Genomic DNA, 17608 nt, shown 5'->3' on the forward strand with positions numbered 1-17608 from the left:
CATTCGCCTGAAACGATTTAGGGAAATCACGGAAAACCTAAATCAGGATGGCCGGAGACGGGATTGAACCGTCGTCCTCCCGAATGCGAGTCCAGTGTGCTAACCACTGCGCCACCTCGCTCGGTCCCCCCCCCCCCCCTTTTTTTTTTTTTTTTTTTTTTTTTTTTTTTTTTTTTTGTCTAACAGGTGAAACTCTAGATGAATTAAATCTCAGGAGGAGATCTTTTGTGGCTTTGCCAAAGCTTTCAACTGTGTTGATCGTAACATATTGCTAAAAATGCTTCCAGACTATGGTATCAAGGGTAAATCGTTGACATGGCAGAATTTAATTTACTCAACAGGAAGCAAAGAGTCATCTTAATGGAAGCAGACTTGGAATGCCCCAGGGCTCGACCTTGGCCCACTGATTTTCCTAATCTACATTTATGATCTGTCAGTTACAGTTCATGACAGACTAAAAATAGTCATGTTTGCGGATGATACGACTATTCTGATCAAGGGCCAGTTCCACACTGCAGGATACAGCCCTGACAGTCTCTAACCAAGTACGCAAACGATACACAGCAAATCGCCTAATTCTAAATTTTTCAAAAATCAACGTTATACAGTTTCGGAGATGGGGAGGGGGGGGGGGGAGGGGGGGGGGGGGGGAGGAAACCTCCAAGTTCCTGAAATAGAGATCAACAACCAAAAAATTTATGAAACCACACATACAATCAACTAAGCTGGAAAGAGCAAATTGGTCAGCTGTTCAAAAACTTAGCACAGAGTGTTTTGCCCTGAGCACTATTTCTCACCTTGTTGACAGAAATATTGCTTTTGTCCTATTTTGCAGATTTCCATTCTGTATTCTCTTATGGTATCTTCTGGGGAAATGCTATAGGGGTTGAAAAAGTCTTTCAAACTACAGAAACAAGCAGTGAGATTAATGTGTGGGGTTGTAACAGAACATCCTGCAGAGATATTTAAGATTCTCAGGATACTTCCTATTACCAATCAATATACATACACGCAATGACGATGTTTGTACCCAGCACCAAGGAATTATTATTATAAAACAACAAAACTAACATTCACAAGCATAACAAAAGACGGGGGAAAATTTCCACCAAGACCTGCAACTGTCACAAAAGTCCATGGTGGAGTAACTGAGAAATAAAAGTATGTAACAAGCTTCCCATCAATTTAAAAAAGGAAATTAGTAACATAAAGGTTTTCAGAAGGAAACTAAAATCACTCTTCAGAGAAACTTATTATAAAATGAATGAATTTCTAGAGTAATAAGGCATCCTTTTGAGTAAAAATAGATGAAACTACTTACATTAAAAAAGAAAAAACTTCGTACAAGAATTTTTTTTATTATGTCATGAAGACAAATGCGTATTCCTAATATAAATTATAACAATAAAATGTGCACCACCACTTATTCTACACTATTAAGTATTCACTCTACCTTACTTATGTAATAAAGATAAAAATTATGTATTTTAATTTAAATCATAATGACAAAATGTAAACTTAATTTATTTGTAGCACTGGAATAAAAATGGGTACTTCATTTGTTTTACTATTTAAGCATCCACTTGAACAGATACCATTAAAAATGCAGGTTGTAACATTGTCCACAACCAATCATTAATAGAAAAGTATTTGTATGGTATATAAAATGTTCACATAATTTTGTATTAGTTCACTTGGCTTGCCCTATGTTACTAGTACACCCTTTGTACAATATGTAATCAACAGGACCAAATTTAAAAATATCAAATCAAACCCACTCTTGTGGAATAATTTTCTGCAGTAACTCATGAATTAGAAAGAATGTACTAACCACAAAAAAGTGAACCATAAGAACAATATGTAGTCTTCACCCACAATCATCACATAGGCACCTCTTCAAAGAGTTGTGCATTTTAACTGCACCATCACAATACATAGAGTCACTAATGATACTACTAATAAATAAGCCATCACCATCTGATAAGATTTACAGCGTGCACGCACACACACACACACACACACACACACACACACACAACATTAGAGAAGAAAAAGACTTTATTGCCCGTTCTTGAAGCTGGTAGTAGCTCAGAAAGGAGTTCAATACGCAGAAATAAAAATTCAGCACTTACCCAACAGCCTAACGTAACTGACAGGTAGCAAAGCAAGTTGTAAATCTAATCTAAAATCATCTCTCCTGGACAACTCCTATTCCAGGGAATAATTTATATTTAAAAGCTGGTAGTCTCTAAAAAATGTCCCAGATTTCAATGCAGCTATAGAAGTAGGACTAAAAAAATAAAATGTTCATTAATGTTAACATTAACCATGTATACATATCCTGTAAACCATATTATTCCATATCATTTTGATAAAACAACTGTTCAAACGATCTATCGAACATGCAACTAACTTAGCAGCATACAAATCCTTCAGACAAAGCATTTACGTAACTACACAGAGACTACTATCAGCTTTCAACATACTGGCAAAGTAAGGCTCTATCTAATACAGATATTAGACTTGAGTAGAATTTACCTTTTGGTTTCCTGTTATTCCGATAAACTGTAGGAGTGGCTACTGAAGTATTCTTTGGCTTTGTTTTCAAACGTTTGGAGGTTTTCCTTTTCATGTCTTATGTTCACTGGCAGCCTAAACACCTTTGCACATAAGAAACTCCATTCACAACCCGAGACAGGAATGCATTGTCCATACAGAAATTATCTGCAGGGTTGAGGCACCACTTATGGCCTTTTTATCGAAATTCGAGATAGGCTATCTGTTTACTATGGGAAAAAAGTTTACAAACTAATTCAGAATATCATAAACACTTTTTCCAACATCTATACATTACAGCTATATAGGAACAAGGGTTCTAAGTTTTATAGCAACAGAAATAAGGAAATACTGAATACAAGATAGCATATCTCCTCAGTTTTGGCCACACTAACTCTAGCTATTGTCATTTATTTCCCAAGTTTAGGCTATTGAGTATTATAACAAAACTGGTGTTCTAAATAATTGTAGAATCAATTTGCCAGTAAGTTATTTTGGTCTTTATACAAGCACATAAGAGAAACATGCATAAATGAGATAAAAAGTTGCAGCAACTAGTGGAACAATTGTTGTTGTTATTGTTGTATCTTCAGTCCAAGGTCTAGTTTGATGCAGCTCTTCATACTACTCCATCATGTGCAAGCCTCTCCACCTCTGGCTAACTACTACAACCAACACCCTTCTGAATCTGCTTAATGTATTCATCTCTTGGTCCCCTCTATGATTTTTACCCCCTCCCCCCCCCATGCTTCCCTCCAGAATTAAACTGGTGATCCCTTGATGCCTCAGAATGTGTTCTGCTAACCAATCCCTTATTACAGTCACATTGTACCACAAATTTCTCTTCTCCCCAATTCTATTCAGTACCTCCTTGTTAGTTACGCAATGTACCCATGGGTAGAAAGACAATTAACACAATATATTGTGATAATTTGCCTAAAAACGATCCACTTCTCCTTTTGGAGCCAGAAAAAAGAGGTTTCATCCATATTAAAAACTCTGTTAGGGTCATTTAATATATCCTTATCTTTCAGAGTTTTAGATACTTCCTGGAACCAATTTCTTATTTCTCTTCAGCAATACAAGCTGTAGCCCCATTAAAACTTGTTGGAACTGTGTGAACAATATATTTTATGTGAGACAGCAGCAAAGTGCATCATGTGGAATATAATAAACTTGTCTGGTGCTACTGTATGCTCCGAGTTTTATGTATATAATGTAATGTTCCTCGGTTGTAGTGTTCGATGTATTTTACCTGGAAGTGCAAATATCGTTACTGGCACTAAATGTATTTTACTCACTATTACTTATTCAGCTGTGTTGACTCTAATAGGTTATGGACCCAGGGATGCATTTAGAATAAGTATATACATAATATAATAGTGAGAAAGTATTGGAAAAGTTCCAAGTAGTGCACTTGCGTGAAGTACGAGTTATGAACACAACTCTTTTGTACTGTTCTTCGGTCTTATTCTTTACGTCAAGGAAGATCAAAGTTACCGTTAAAATGAGCACGGCACAAATTCCACAGATTGAAAGACTTATGGGTCACGAAAACTATGCAACACGGAAATTTGCAGTAGAAGTGTATTTACATTTGGACAACCTATGGGATGTGGTGGATGAGACAATGAAATCCACAGATCAGAATTATTCAAGTAAGGATAGGAAAGCAATGAAATCCACAGATCAGAATTATTCAAGTAAGGATAGGAAAGCAAAATCAAAGTTGATATTACTAGCTGACCCAGCGAATTATGTTCACGTTGAAAAATCCGCGACAGCGAAAGAAGTCTGCGACAAATTACAAAGTGCATTTGAGGATAGATGTCTTACAAGGAAAGTAGGATTATTACGTGAGTTAATTACTACTCAGCTGGACAAATGCAAGAGTGTAGACGAATACATCAACAAAACAATAGCCACATCGAACCAACTGAGAAACATTGAGTTTGAGACTGCTGACGAATGGATAGGGTCACTACTGTGGATAGGGTCACTACTGTGGATAGGGTCACTACTGTGGATAGGGTCACTACTGTTGGCAGGTCTGCCCGAAAGGCATGAGCATATGATTATGGGAGTGGAAAGCTCAGGTATAACGATCATGGGCAACAGTGTCAAAGTGAAAATCCTACAGGATGTAAAGAGTACTTCAAGCTGTCATGTATTTGAGTAGTATCTGCTCTTTATTCAAGAAACAAAGAGAAGAACTCAGTGAGGTGCTATAGATGTCAGAAAAAGGGGCATATTGCATCTCAGTGCAGAGGGGGAAAAAAAAAAAGACACCCAAGGTCAGACACGCAGAAAAAGAGGTATATTGCTGATAGCCCTGAGAGGGGGGGGACCAATAATAAAGGTAAGGCAATCTCATGTTTTCATTCTCTTGGAGATGTGGGTAATAGTCAACTGGAATGGATTTTAGACTCAGGTGCATCTGTGCATACTGTTTAAGACAAATCTCTTCTTTATGATGTTAAAGATAAGACTCGTATGGGAATATCTACTGTTGATGGCAGCAAGCTCCAGAGTCAATGGTGAACCCGATATGGTTACAGCATATGATGTTCATTATGTAAAAAATGTTGCGATTAACCTACTGCCATAACGGGAAATTGTCAAGAAGGGAAATAAGTCATTTTTGACATGCAAGGAGCAAGAGTAACCAACGAAAATGGTGAAGGAACACTACAGCAAGTAATGAAAGGGGTATTTTTAAGTTGGATACCATTGACAGTAAACATAAACATGTTAGTCCTTCAGTATACTCAGCGGAAGGTTTTTTATAGCACTGCAGACTTCAACGCCTAAATAGAAAGAGTGTCTTTAATAAGAGATATGGTAAAGGGAAAACAGAATTGTAGTGTATCCAAGGACCCTTGTGAGATCTGCATAAAAGGAAAACAAGTGAAGCTACCTTTTACGACTAGCAAATCTACAGAGGTATTACAGTTAATCCGTACAGATATATGTGGCCTGACTGAGTGCGAATGCACAGGTGGGAGTTGTTATTTTCTTACATTTATTGATGATTATTCACGATATACTCATGTTTATTTTCTTAGTTCCAAAGACCAAGTGAGTGACATTTTTGAGGAATATCTTAACATGGTCGAAAGGTTGAAGGGAAAGAAGATTAAGATCATCAGGTCTGATAATGGGAGAGAATATATTGACCAGAAATTGAAGACACTTCTGGCAAAAATGGGAACTGGGTATCAAACTACCATAAGATACAGCCAATCTCAAAATGGGGTTGCTGAGAAGGCTAATAGGACCACTGTCGATGATAACTGATGCTGGATTATAAAAAGATTATTGGGCAGAGGCAGTATCAACAGCTGTATATTTCATCAATAGAGCAACTACAAAACCATTAAGGAATAAAAACCCCTATGAGATATGGGTAGGAAGGAAACCTGATCCTAGCAATCTAAGGGTTTTTGGATGTGATGCAATGGCACACATTCCAAAACAGCGAAAAATGGGACCCAAAGGCTAAAAAGCATATTTTTGTAGGCTATTGTGAGAATTCAAGGGGCTACCAATTAATGGATCCATTGAATGAAAGGATAGTTACTAGGAGAGATGTAGTATTCTTTGAAAATAGAAAGGACTCTGAAGAGGACAACTACTACTAAGTTAACTGCACCTAGTTCCAAGAGTGAAACCTTATGTGAAGAAAGAGAAAGTGAAGAACAGGAAGAGGATAGTCAAAGGCAAGTGGGGACTATTTATGACGACAATGACTCAGAGGACAAACAAAAGGAAGATAACAATGTAAGGCGTTCTTCTCACATACCAAAACTGAAAGAATATCTGTATTTTGAGATGTGTGCAGGTCAGTCTTTTAATGATGAGCCAGCAACAGCAGAAGCAGCAATGAGTGGCCCGAACTCTCAAGAATGAAAAGGAGCGATGGAGAGGGAATTGGAATCTTTATCTCACAACGAAACCTTTGAATTGAAGAGCCCTGAAAATTCATCACCAACATATAAAGCACAACTTGTAATAAAAGGATATTTGCAAAAACAAGGGGTAGATTCCAAAGAAATAGTCAAGTATGCCTCATTTGAGAATTTTTTAGCCTTGGCCACAAAACGAAATTTAACAATTCATCATATGGATGTAAAAACAGCATATTTAAATAGGAAATTGGAGGAGGAGGCACATGTCATTCCATCAGGAGAAGCCATGAAACCAGATCTGAAATGGAAAATATTTGGTGTTTGCAAAAAAGTATTTATGGACCAAACAGAGTGCACATTGTTGGAATCTATGTCTACATAAAACTCAAATATGAGTATGAAGCAATCTCAGGCAGATCCCAGTATACACTATAAAAGGGGAAGAGAAGGGATGATAATAATTATAATGACAATATGGGTGGATGATTGCTTTATCCTGACTGAAAACTAAAGGCAAATCAGAATTTTAAGAAATAGCTGCAAACCAAGTTTAAGGTGCATGATTTGAGAGAATTTAAACATTATTGAGATATGCAGATCACTAAGGATGAAGAGAGACAAGAATTGAGCCTAAATCAATCATCATACATACAAAAAATTTTAAAAGAAATTTGGCATGAGTGACTGTAAACACATAAATACTCCAATGGAAGTAGGAGTGAAGTTAAATGTAAATGAGACAGCTGTGGAATGTGATAAGAATGTTCCATATTTAGAAGCAGTAGGGAGCCTGTTATATTTGTCTCAAACGTAACGACTTGACATTGCTTTTGCCACAAACTCAGCGAGCAGATATTGCCAAGACCCAAAGGAAAAGCACTGGAAAGCTGTGAAAAGGATATTCCAATATCTAAGATATAAGTAAACCGCGAATTAAGATACCACAGAGAAAGTAATGCAAAACTAGAAGGTTACAGCAATGCGGACTGGGGGAGTGAATTGGGAGATAGGCACTCCACTACTGGCTGCTGCTTTAATGATCTTCTGTGACAATAAAGGAGCCATTAACCTAGCTAAAATTGATGTCACTAGTGCTACAACGAAACATATTGACATAAGGCGCCATTTTATTCGGGACGACACAGAGCGACAGAACATCGCTGTGGGCTACCTGCGCACAAAAGACATGTTGGCTGACCTTCTGATAAAACCCTTACACAAAGAGAAGTTTGAAAAGATTGTGAGGCTACTTGGTTTATCCTGTGACGGCACGCCACAAAATATATGTTGGGGGGGGGGGGGGGGGGGGGGGGGGGGTGTTGGAATTGTGTAAACAATATATTTCGTGTGAGACATCAGCAAAGTGCATCACGTGGAATACAATAAACCTCTCTGGTACTATTGGACACTCTGAGTTAGAGTTTTATGTGTATAATGTAATGTTCCTTGGTTGCTGTGTTTGATGTATTTTACCTTTTTACCTACAAGTGCAAATACAGTTATCGGCACTCAATGTATTTTACTCACTATTACTTATTCAACTGTGCTGACTCTAACAAAACTCGGCATCTTGACAAAACTTTGTGCATCTTAAAAAAAACAAATATCTCTTTTTTCCAGGTTAGTAGGTTAGTTACTTTCATGTTCCATGGATCATTTTGCATGATAAATCATCAAGATGTGTAACTAGTCATTTTACATTCATATTGCAAATTAATTTGTACATCTATTTGTACTCTAAACACCACCACCACCACCACCACCACCCTCCCCCCCTCCTGAAATGAAAACAAGATATACAGATTGAGTTAGCAACTCCTACCCACCACCTTTTACAGGTTAGTTATTAGCGATGCAGCCTTAGAACTCCACTTATCTGCCTTTTCAATACATTTCTGCAGGGATACATAGAGGTTTTCCTTAGTAACTGGAAACCCTATGTTGGACCAGCCCAGATTTCAGACCATTTTTTCCACTAAGATTGAATGTGGGTCACAGTGGAGATGGGCCAGAAATTTTATTTCTTAATATTATTCCATCACTGTAAAACTTACTTGCAGTAGCAACCTTCATTCTCTCACAATAGAGTCTAGTGCATTTTTAGCCTTGTTCGGAGAGTACTGAACTACTATATTTCATGGTTGATTCAAACCACGAGTTAAAAAAATGTTCTATTTTCATGATACATACTGCATATTTTAGAATGTTACAAGGAGACAGAAAATAATGAGATCAAGCAAGACTTAATTAGGTCCATCTTGATATAAAAAAATAAAACCAGAAATCTTTAAATAACCTACATAAATAAAATTAGCCTAGTTAGAACTTACACCACATTGGTATTATAAAATTTTTTTAAAAGTGGCCAAAACAGTACACACAAGTCTCTACTAATGATCATAACAGGGAACCACGACTACATATGTACCTGTTAATGGCCACAGAAGTTGAACGGCGTGTTTTTGGACTAGATCATATTTAAAATGTAAAAATGAAACCATAATATATAATCTTAACTCTAATACATTAAGTTTCTTCTGATGTTTTATTTATACATGTTGAATATGAAACACCTATTGTACATTGCTTAAAGAAAACTCTAGGAAACGCAACAACACACATCTTTTCACAAAAATGATCAGAACAAAAACAAAAAATGCTTCTGTATCAAATTGAATAGCACATTTCGTGTTTATACTAAGCTATTGTAAGACTGGCTGATATTCAAAAGAAGTTTAAAAATTCGCTAATTACACCAAAGTGGCCATAAGTGAGGCAGTGGCCAAAACTGGGGCCTTGGCCCTACTTCTGGTATAGTGTTTGTGAACTGCTGAGTCCATGCTGACATCAGTTTTTTATTTAAACAGCAAATATCATTAGCGAGTAAATATATTGGTGTGTGTGTGTGTGTGTGTGTGTGTGTGTGTGTGTGTGTGTACATAACTAGATTATTTACATACAAAATCTTTTGAAATATTCCGTGGATGAAAATTTCCAGTTTCATCCAACCGCACGAAGTCTACAGATCTAAATTTCATTTATATACACAAATCCAACTTACCAGGTAATTTATGTATGCTCTGGGTTCGTTATTTTGCACACAACTCTTGGCGTAAGAAAAAATTCGCTCAACAGCCGACTTTCTTCGCGATTCTGAATATAACAGTTACATACACTAACGAATCAATATCTTTGATTGCGCACATGCGTACAAGTGTTTCGCAACAGTTTCCAGGTTTAATGCTGTACAACAATATATTAAAAACAAATTAGTAATGCCCTAGTTCTATGAATCATTCCTTTCCCTTTTCTAGTAACAGTCAACTTAACTACTCCACACTCCACAGAGACAGAACCTGCAATGGCGATCATCTTGTATTAAGGACTTTATTGATCAAAATAGCGGCAATTTTAAACTTTCACTCTGGTGGTGTCAACTACATAAAGTAATCTCAGTTTCATAGAATGATAATTTCTCAAGTCAGACAATTATTGTTTAATATTTGCTCTGATGAAATGTTCGTCTACCACACAGTTCTAATACGTGTGTCTCAAACCATTGCCTGCCGTTTAAAGATGAAAAAATTATTACGCAGTTTTGATGTCAGTGTGCTGTATTTGACAAAGATGCGGCAAGTTTCGTGCATACGATTATTTAAGCAAAAAGCAATATCATTTTGAAGCTTTCTGAACGATTCCATGCTTCCGCAAATCTCAAAACGACCAAGAATTACCGCTTATTGATTAAACGAATGACAGCTGCTGTGATTGTTCGCTATTGGCCAAGAGGTTTGTCGCCATTTTCTTACAGTCAGCCACATTACTGCTCAAATTTGTAGTATGGTGCTTAACAGCAATCAAACTGTCAAAAGCTGGAACGTATTGTAGATAAACTAAAGGTAATAATATAATGTGTAAAAAGTAAAGCATTGTAGATGGATGTGTAATGTCATCATCGTGTGGTTATATAGTAAAGGTAAAGTAATCAACGTATACTTCAAACATATCCTGTTAAATAATCTATGTCGTTTCATTTGTAAGACCCGTGTGATACAATCGCGTTGCGATGGTTCGGCTATTACTTGCTATTTACTTGTTGATTTTGCGTATTTCCTTTGAACTTACGGCAGACGATCTGACTCGTTGTGGTGTAGTTTTTGAGAGTTCACTCTATACACGGGAGAGCATGAAGTCATAACTCTCTACACTCTAGTAGCAATCCGTAATTTCTACAGTCTTTTACGAATAATTCGCCCAGAAATTACACATACGAATGCCATACGATGTGGAGGTTGTTCTTTGGTTCTTTCCTGGGAAACATTTGTTGCCTTTTCTGAGATGATAGTTTATTACCCCTAACGAGATTCCGTGGTCTAGCTGTGGAGAATATACCTTCCAATCCCCACCCAGATGCAACTATTCTGTAATTTCCGAAATTCCTTTCTATTGTCTGTAAATTATTGTTTGACGTATGCTAGATTGTTCAGGCTGAAATTTGCAACCTGTTTATCTGTCTGTATATAATGACTAAAGAAAAGATGGAAAGAAATCACTTGACAGGAACAACTATAAAGGGCTGATACAAAAGCAATAGTGGCATGATGGTGCCTCTTGCCAAGCAGAGATTTCTTTCAGTATCAATAATTTATTTGCCCAATGATGGTTTCAGTTTGCTATAGGATACATCAGCTTAATACAAGAAGATAAACATACGAATATATGGACATTTTAGTGAAATTATCAAATCCAATGGATTCTATTTGATGTTGCCATTGATTCCACACATTTTTAACAAGCAAAGGACAGCAAAGATGGTGGGCTGTGGCCTTGTTGGGGGAATGATCCCAGCTGAACTAGACTGTGTGATAATGAAAACCAACAGGAAACAAAAGGAGCTATAATACACAATAATTTTTTTTAAAAAAGTAATGGTCAATTTTCACGTTGTGCAGAAACTCCCCCCTCCTATACTGATTTTTATAGCATTGACAAAAAAAACTCTCTCATCAGTAGGTTAGAATTTTTAGGTGTATGTATTCATGACAATGTGAAATGGTACAAAATGGTCACAATGTACTACTCATTATCTTCTGAGGAAACTCCATAATTACCAGAAAACATTTAGACTCTGTACAGACATTCAGAATAATGAAACAAGCTAAATACAGACTCCTGTAGAGCAGTATTTAAAATTCTCCTTGTACTACCCTTATCTCATTTATATATGCACGAAGCTCAAATATTAACAAATGAAGCATGTTAAAAAAAGGAAAATATCAAAGTATAAATGAGTGTTACTGTAATTTTCACTTTTATGATTGTAGGCTGAAGCATGACGTGCATGTCAGTACTGTAAGTGTGAAATTCTGTAAAGGAGGAGTACATCTGACTGGCATTATGCCATCTACCTCTACTCTGCAAACCACTGTGATGTGCATGACAGAGGTATTGAGTAAAACAGCACAGTTTGCGAATTTTGAGGTGGCAGGGTTAGAGGAGCAACATGTGTACGGAAATACGGAAGCGTCCGATCCCACTTGTCTGCTTTGACCCATGACGTCACAAACATGGCGGAAACATAAAAAAACACACACACTTTCCACAAGAAGCCTAATGACACTAACGGGGCAAGCGCGGGAAATGGGGTGTTTTGGGTGGGGGGCAAACTAAATATAAACAAATTTAGACGCCTTGCGTAGCTACAACGTGTAAGTGAAGACAGCCATGCATGAATACCCACCCACCTCCCCAGGGGTTGTAACCCCTGCAACCCATAGAAGATAAAGATGCTTCAGTAGCTGATTAGTGTTTTTTGTCTTTTAAAAAAAAAAATCTCACGGGATAGAACAAACAGATCAGAAAGATAAATATAATAAACTAAAACAGAAATTCGAGGAAACAGATAATTAAAATAAGTAATAAGTGTTTTTAAATTAAAAAAAAAAAAAATCTGTCGAGATAGAACGAACAGATCAGAAAAGTAAATAAAATAAGATAAAACAGAACTGGAGACAGCCACACTCAAACCAAACTCCGCGCCGTCATGACGTCACACACGACAACACCCTTACGTCACGGGTCAAAGCCGACGCGTGGGATCGGACGCTTCTGTCGACCCCATGTGTACATTAAATTTTGTGAGAGACTCAAGAAAACCTTTACAGACACACACCAAATTATGCTTAAGCCGTACTCGGTGTTACAAATGGTTCACACAGTTTGAAAATGGCTGGACAGAAGTTAAAGATGTCCCTCATTCAGGACAGCCTTAGGCGTCTTTTGATGACGCTCGTGCCAGGAATGTCAACGAAATTGTGTGTGCCAATCGAAAACTGACTGCCTTAAACACTGCAGAAGAAAGTAACATTTCAGTTGGATCATGTTGTGAAATCCTGACGAAGCATTTGGAATGTACGATGTTGCCGCCAAGTTTATCCCACGATTTGTGAGTCGAAACCAGAAAGATCTTCACCACGCAATCTGTGTGAAGAGTTTTTAGATTGTGCAAATGGGAAAAAGATGTTCCTAAAGAGAATCATAACTAGTGATGAGATGTCGGTCTTTAGTTATGATGTTGAGACCAAGGTTCAATCTTTGCAGTGTATCGGAAAATTTTTTTCAAGACCAAAAATAGCTAGTAATGTCAGGTCAAATGTCAGAGCCGCGCTTTGACTTTGAAGGATTAGTTCATCATGAATTCATGCCACAGGAACAAACCGTTAATCGGTGGTACTATCGGGACGTGTTGCGACACCTGCGAGAAAATGTAAGAAGGAAATGGCGTGAAATGTAGTGAGACAATTCCTGGCTCTTGCATCACGTTAATGCAGCTGCACATTCATCCGTGTTGGTGTGCAACTATTGCGCCCAAAATGAAATCGCTGATGCTGCCTCATCCTCCGTACTTACATCTTTTCTTTGACATCATTGTGACTTCACACCAGTTTTAGTGCGTTTTCACCTCACACCGTCGTCAACTTCCTCAGATTTCATCTTGTTTCTCCCTGTTTCATCCATTTCTCCCTTCTCATGATTATTCCCTTGTATTTGGGCGTATTTTTTCGGATGTAATCCTGCATTATTTACGTAATTTTTTGCATTTTTTCCACCACCGTGGATCCTTGCCCCCTTCCATCTGTGTCAGTACAGAAAAGTTTCTTATCCCTAGCCAGAACCCAGTCCCACATGCTGTTCCTGCATTGTTGCTTGGCTCATGGAATCCCTCCAAATGGTGTAACCATCAAATTACCCAACCGGCTGCCACCCCATCCTTCCACAATGACCTCCAGCTTCTGCCAGTCCTAGCCCTCACCAACATAGACCTGCAAAATCCTATTAACCAAGCCCAAACCTCCTTGCAGTACCTTCTCTTCATCCGCAAAATTATCCTGCTGTGCAAACCCAAATTCCTGGAACCCGTAACACACACTGAAACCCTTGCCCTCCAGGAACTAAAGCAACATTCACAACACAACCTCAAAAAACTCTCCACCCTTCTCACTTCCTACTCCCACGTTGGAGTATTACTATCTACCACCTCTACAACCACCTCCTAACCTCCCCCACGTCCCCTCATAGCTGACAAGCCCTGTCTCGCAGATCTGCTAGATTTACCCCACCCTCCAAATCTCCCTCCCACCACCACACAGAATCCAGAACCTAAACACAGTCATGAACCTTTCCACCAGAAGCCTTAGCCCCACAGAAGTACATGGTGTCCACAATGAGACTCCAACATTTGAACTCGTAAAATCTGAGAGGTAACACAATTTATTGACGAACAAATATAGGGAAATCATACAGCAGCTCATCAAGGTTTCATACACAGGTGGACGGTTCAGTACACTTGAACATGGGTGCCATGGGTAGCGCGAAAGTTTTCAAGTCTATAATCGATTTCGTGCCACGTGTTGCGGAGCATTTGTTCTGTGACAGAGTTGATGACAATTCTTATGCGCTGTTTCAAGTCTTTCAGGTCCTTTACCGGTGTAGCATATACCCGGTCTTTCACATAACCCCACAAGAAAAAATCGAGGGGGTTATGTCGGATGAACATGGCGGCCAAGGAGTTGGACCTCCACGGCCGATCCATGTCATTTAAAAATTTTCTGACATCAAGGCTCCAATGGGGTGGTGCACCGTCCTGTTGAAACATCACATTTGGCTGCAGGTCTGTCTGTTATATGTGGCATGGCAAATTGTCTCAACATGTCCAGGTAGATGGCTCCATCCACAGTCGGCTCCTGAAAGAAAAATGGCCCAACAATGCGATTTATCATCAAACCACACCACAAATTAACTTTCGGACTGTCGCGCATGTGTTCCCTAGGTGCATGTGGATTTTCAGACCCCCAGATGCGCACATTGTGACCATTGACAGCCCGTGACACGTGAAAGGTTGCCTCGTCAGTAAACATCACGCGCGATTAAAATGACTCGTCCGCGGCAATGCGACCTAACGTGACACTTGCAAATTCTTCTCGCTTTGGTCGATCATCGGGCTCGATTTCTTGCACAACCTGCACTTTATATGCGTGCAAACGTAACCGCTGATGAAACACTCTGTGCATTGTCGAACGTTTCGTAAGAAGTTCTCGTGCTGCCTGTCGCACTGACTTCTGTGGACTCTGTTTGAATGACCGCTGCATTTGTTCCACACCATGTTTGCTGATCCCAGACTTACCACCACCGTGCCCTTTCGCAACACTCCCAATAGCCATAAACTGATCACACCACTTCTTTATAGTCTCGAACGACGGGGGGCGCTTTGTTGTAAACTTGACGAAAGTTTCTTTGCACTTGGGTTGCCGATTTTGTCTCTGCATACCGCCAGACCACTTGTGCAAGCTTGTTCATATCCTCCATTTTGATAAAACAATTGATTGCAGCTCCACTACGGCCACTTGGCGTATCAAATTTTCACACCGCAAACTTGTTGAATTGCTCTGTCTGCCCCTTCAGCATTCACAGGTCCACCATCTGAAATGAGAAAGATATAGGATATTAAAATGTTGGAGTCTCATTGTGGACACCCTGTCGTCTCCAAAGGCCTCACCTTTTGCCCCACTCCCAAGTTCAATTATGAAGGACTTGTTAAAGACCTCCTCTGCTTCTCCTGATCCCTACAGTGGAAACACTATTTTGGCACCAACCATTCCAGTCAGACTACCCCCCTCCCCCCCCCCCCCCCCACTCACCCCTGACCTCCGTCTAACCTTCTGACTCCACATAGCTACCCTACCCTCTCTCCACCTCGTCTGTGTGTGTTCCCCAGCAGCACTTCACTGTCGCCGCCCCTACCCTGCTATCCCTCCCCCTCCCCGCCCCAAACTCCTCCTTACCCCCACCAAGTTGCCACTCATATCATGTGCCGGTGCTCCTCTTCCACCACCACCACCTCCTCCTCCTCCTCCTCCTCCTCCTCCTCCTCCTCCTCCCTCCCCCCCCCCCCCCCCCAAGTGTGACTTCAGCTGCCATAGGCTGAAGTCGTATACACGCACATGTATGTGTGTGTGTGGGGAGGGTGTCTATTTTCATCAAAGGTTTTATTGGTCGAAAGCTTATACTGTGACAGTCTTCTTTTTTTTTTTTATTGTGCCTATCTGCGACTTACCATCTCCACTATATGGTGAGTAGCAACTGTCCTTTTCATAATATTGCTTTATAATTAAATCGCCAATGTGATCATTTGTTGAATTATCATTTAAAATTGATAATTTGCATAAACTGCAATTACTTTCTTAAACCTGAATTGTTCTATATTGTTGTTGTTGTTGTCTTCAGTCCTGAGACTGGTTTGATGCAGCTCTCCATGCTACTCTATCCTGTGCAAGCTTCTTCATCCGCCAGTACTTACTGCAGCCCACATCCTTCTGAATCTGCTTATTGTATTCATCTCTTGGTCTCCCTCTTCGATTTTTACCCTCCACTCTGCCATCCAGTACTAAATTGGTGGTCCCTTGATGCCTCAGAATATGCCCTACTAACCGATCCCTTATTCTAGTCAAGTTGTGCCACAAATTTCTCTTCTCTCCAATTCTATTCAATACCTCCTCATTACTTATGTGATCTACCCATCTAATCTTCAGGATTCTTCTGTAGCACCACATTTCGAAAGCTTCTATTCTCTTCTTGTCCAAAGTATTTATCGTCCACGTTTCACTTCCATACAGTGCTACACTCCATATAAATACTTTGAGAAACGACTTCCTGATGCTTGAATCTGTACTCGATGTTAACAAATTTCTCTTCTTCAGAAACACTTTCCTTGCCATTGCCGGTGTACATTTTATATTCTCTCTACTTCGACCAAAATCAGTTATTTTGTTCCCCAAATAGCAAAACTCCTTTACTACTTTAAGTGCCTCATTTTCTAATCTAATTCCCTCAGCATCACCCAACTTAATTCGACTAATTCCATTATCCTCGTTATGCTTTTTTTGATGTTCATCTTATATCCTCGTTTCAAAACACTATCCATTCCGTTCAACTGCTCTTCCAAGTCCTTTGCTGTCTCTGACAGAATTACAATGTCATCGGCGAACCTCAAAAGTTTTTATTTCTTCTCCACAGATTTTAATACCTACTCCGAATTTTTCTTTTGTTTCCTTTACTGCTTGCTCAATATACAGATTGAATAACATCGGGGAGAGGCTACAACCCTGTCTCACTCCCTCCCCAAGCACTGCTTCCCTTTCATGCCCCTCAACTCTTATCTGCCATTTGGTTTCTGTACAAATTGTAAATAGCCTTTTGCTCCCTGTATTTTACCCCTGCCACCTTCATAATTTGAAAGAGAGTATTCCAGTCAAGATTGTCAAAAACTCTCTCTAAGTCTACAAATGCTAGAAACGTAGGTTTGCCTTTCCTTAATCTATTTTCTAAGATAAATCGTAGGGTCAGTATTGCCTCACGTGTTCCAATAGATTAGATTAGATTAATACTTGTTCCATAGATCATGAATACGACACTTCGTAAACATTGTGGAACCTGTCAGGTTAATAAAAGATGTCTGTACAAGATATTACAATACACAAAATATTGCATGACACTAATGTTTAAGTTGTTGTTGTTGTTGTTCCCACCCCCACCCCCCCCCCCCCTCCCTTTGATTTATATATAAAAATTCAGCCAATGAGTAGAAG

The 17608-nt window shown here is 39.1% G+C and overlaps 2 protein-coding genes across 5 annotated transcripts in view; one reads left to right on the forward strand and one right to left on the reverse strand.

Annotated features, from left to right (window-relative positions):
* The window catches only part of LOC124553768, a 51110-nt gene extending 40893 nt beyond the window's left edge, over nt 1-10217 (reverse strand). Inside the window, exons 1-2 of one of the 3 annotated variants that reach the window (XM_047127705.1) lie at nt 9526-10217; nt 2539-2660 (exon numbers count right to left, since the gene is read on the reverse strand). In XM_047127705.1, the coding sequence (XP_046983661.1) occupies nt 2539-2632 (94 nt within the window). In that variant the 5' untranslated portion in view covers nt 2633-2660; nt 9526-10217. Of the gene's footprint in view, nt 1-2538; nt 2787-9525 lie in introns of all 3 variants that reach the window. The other 2 variants (XM_047127704.1, XM_047127706.1) reach the window with 2 other exon arrangements.
* Nucleotides 10218-10234: 17 nt separating this feature from the next.
* The window catches only part of LOC124553770, a 38175-nt gene continuing 30801 nt past the window's right edge, over nt 10235-17608 (forward strand). The window contains exon 1 of one of the 2 annotated variants that reach the window (XM_047127707.1): nt 10235-10363. The gene's annotated coding sequence lies outside the window, so the exon portion shown is untranslated. Of the gene's footprint in view, nt 10441-17608 lie in introns of both variants that reach the window. The other variant, XM_047127708.1, reaches the window with a different exon arrangement.

This window comes from Schistocerca americana, chromosome 11 (genome assembly GCF_021461395.2).
Source record: "Schistocerca americana isolate TAMUIC-IGC-003095 chromosome 11, iqSchAmer2.1, whole genome shotgun sequence".
In the NCBI taxonomy this organism is placed as follows: Eukaryota; Metazoa; Arthropoda; class Insecta; order Orthoptera; family Acrididae; genus Schistocerca; species Schistocerca americana.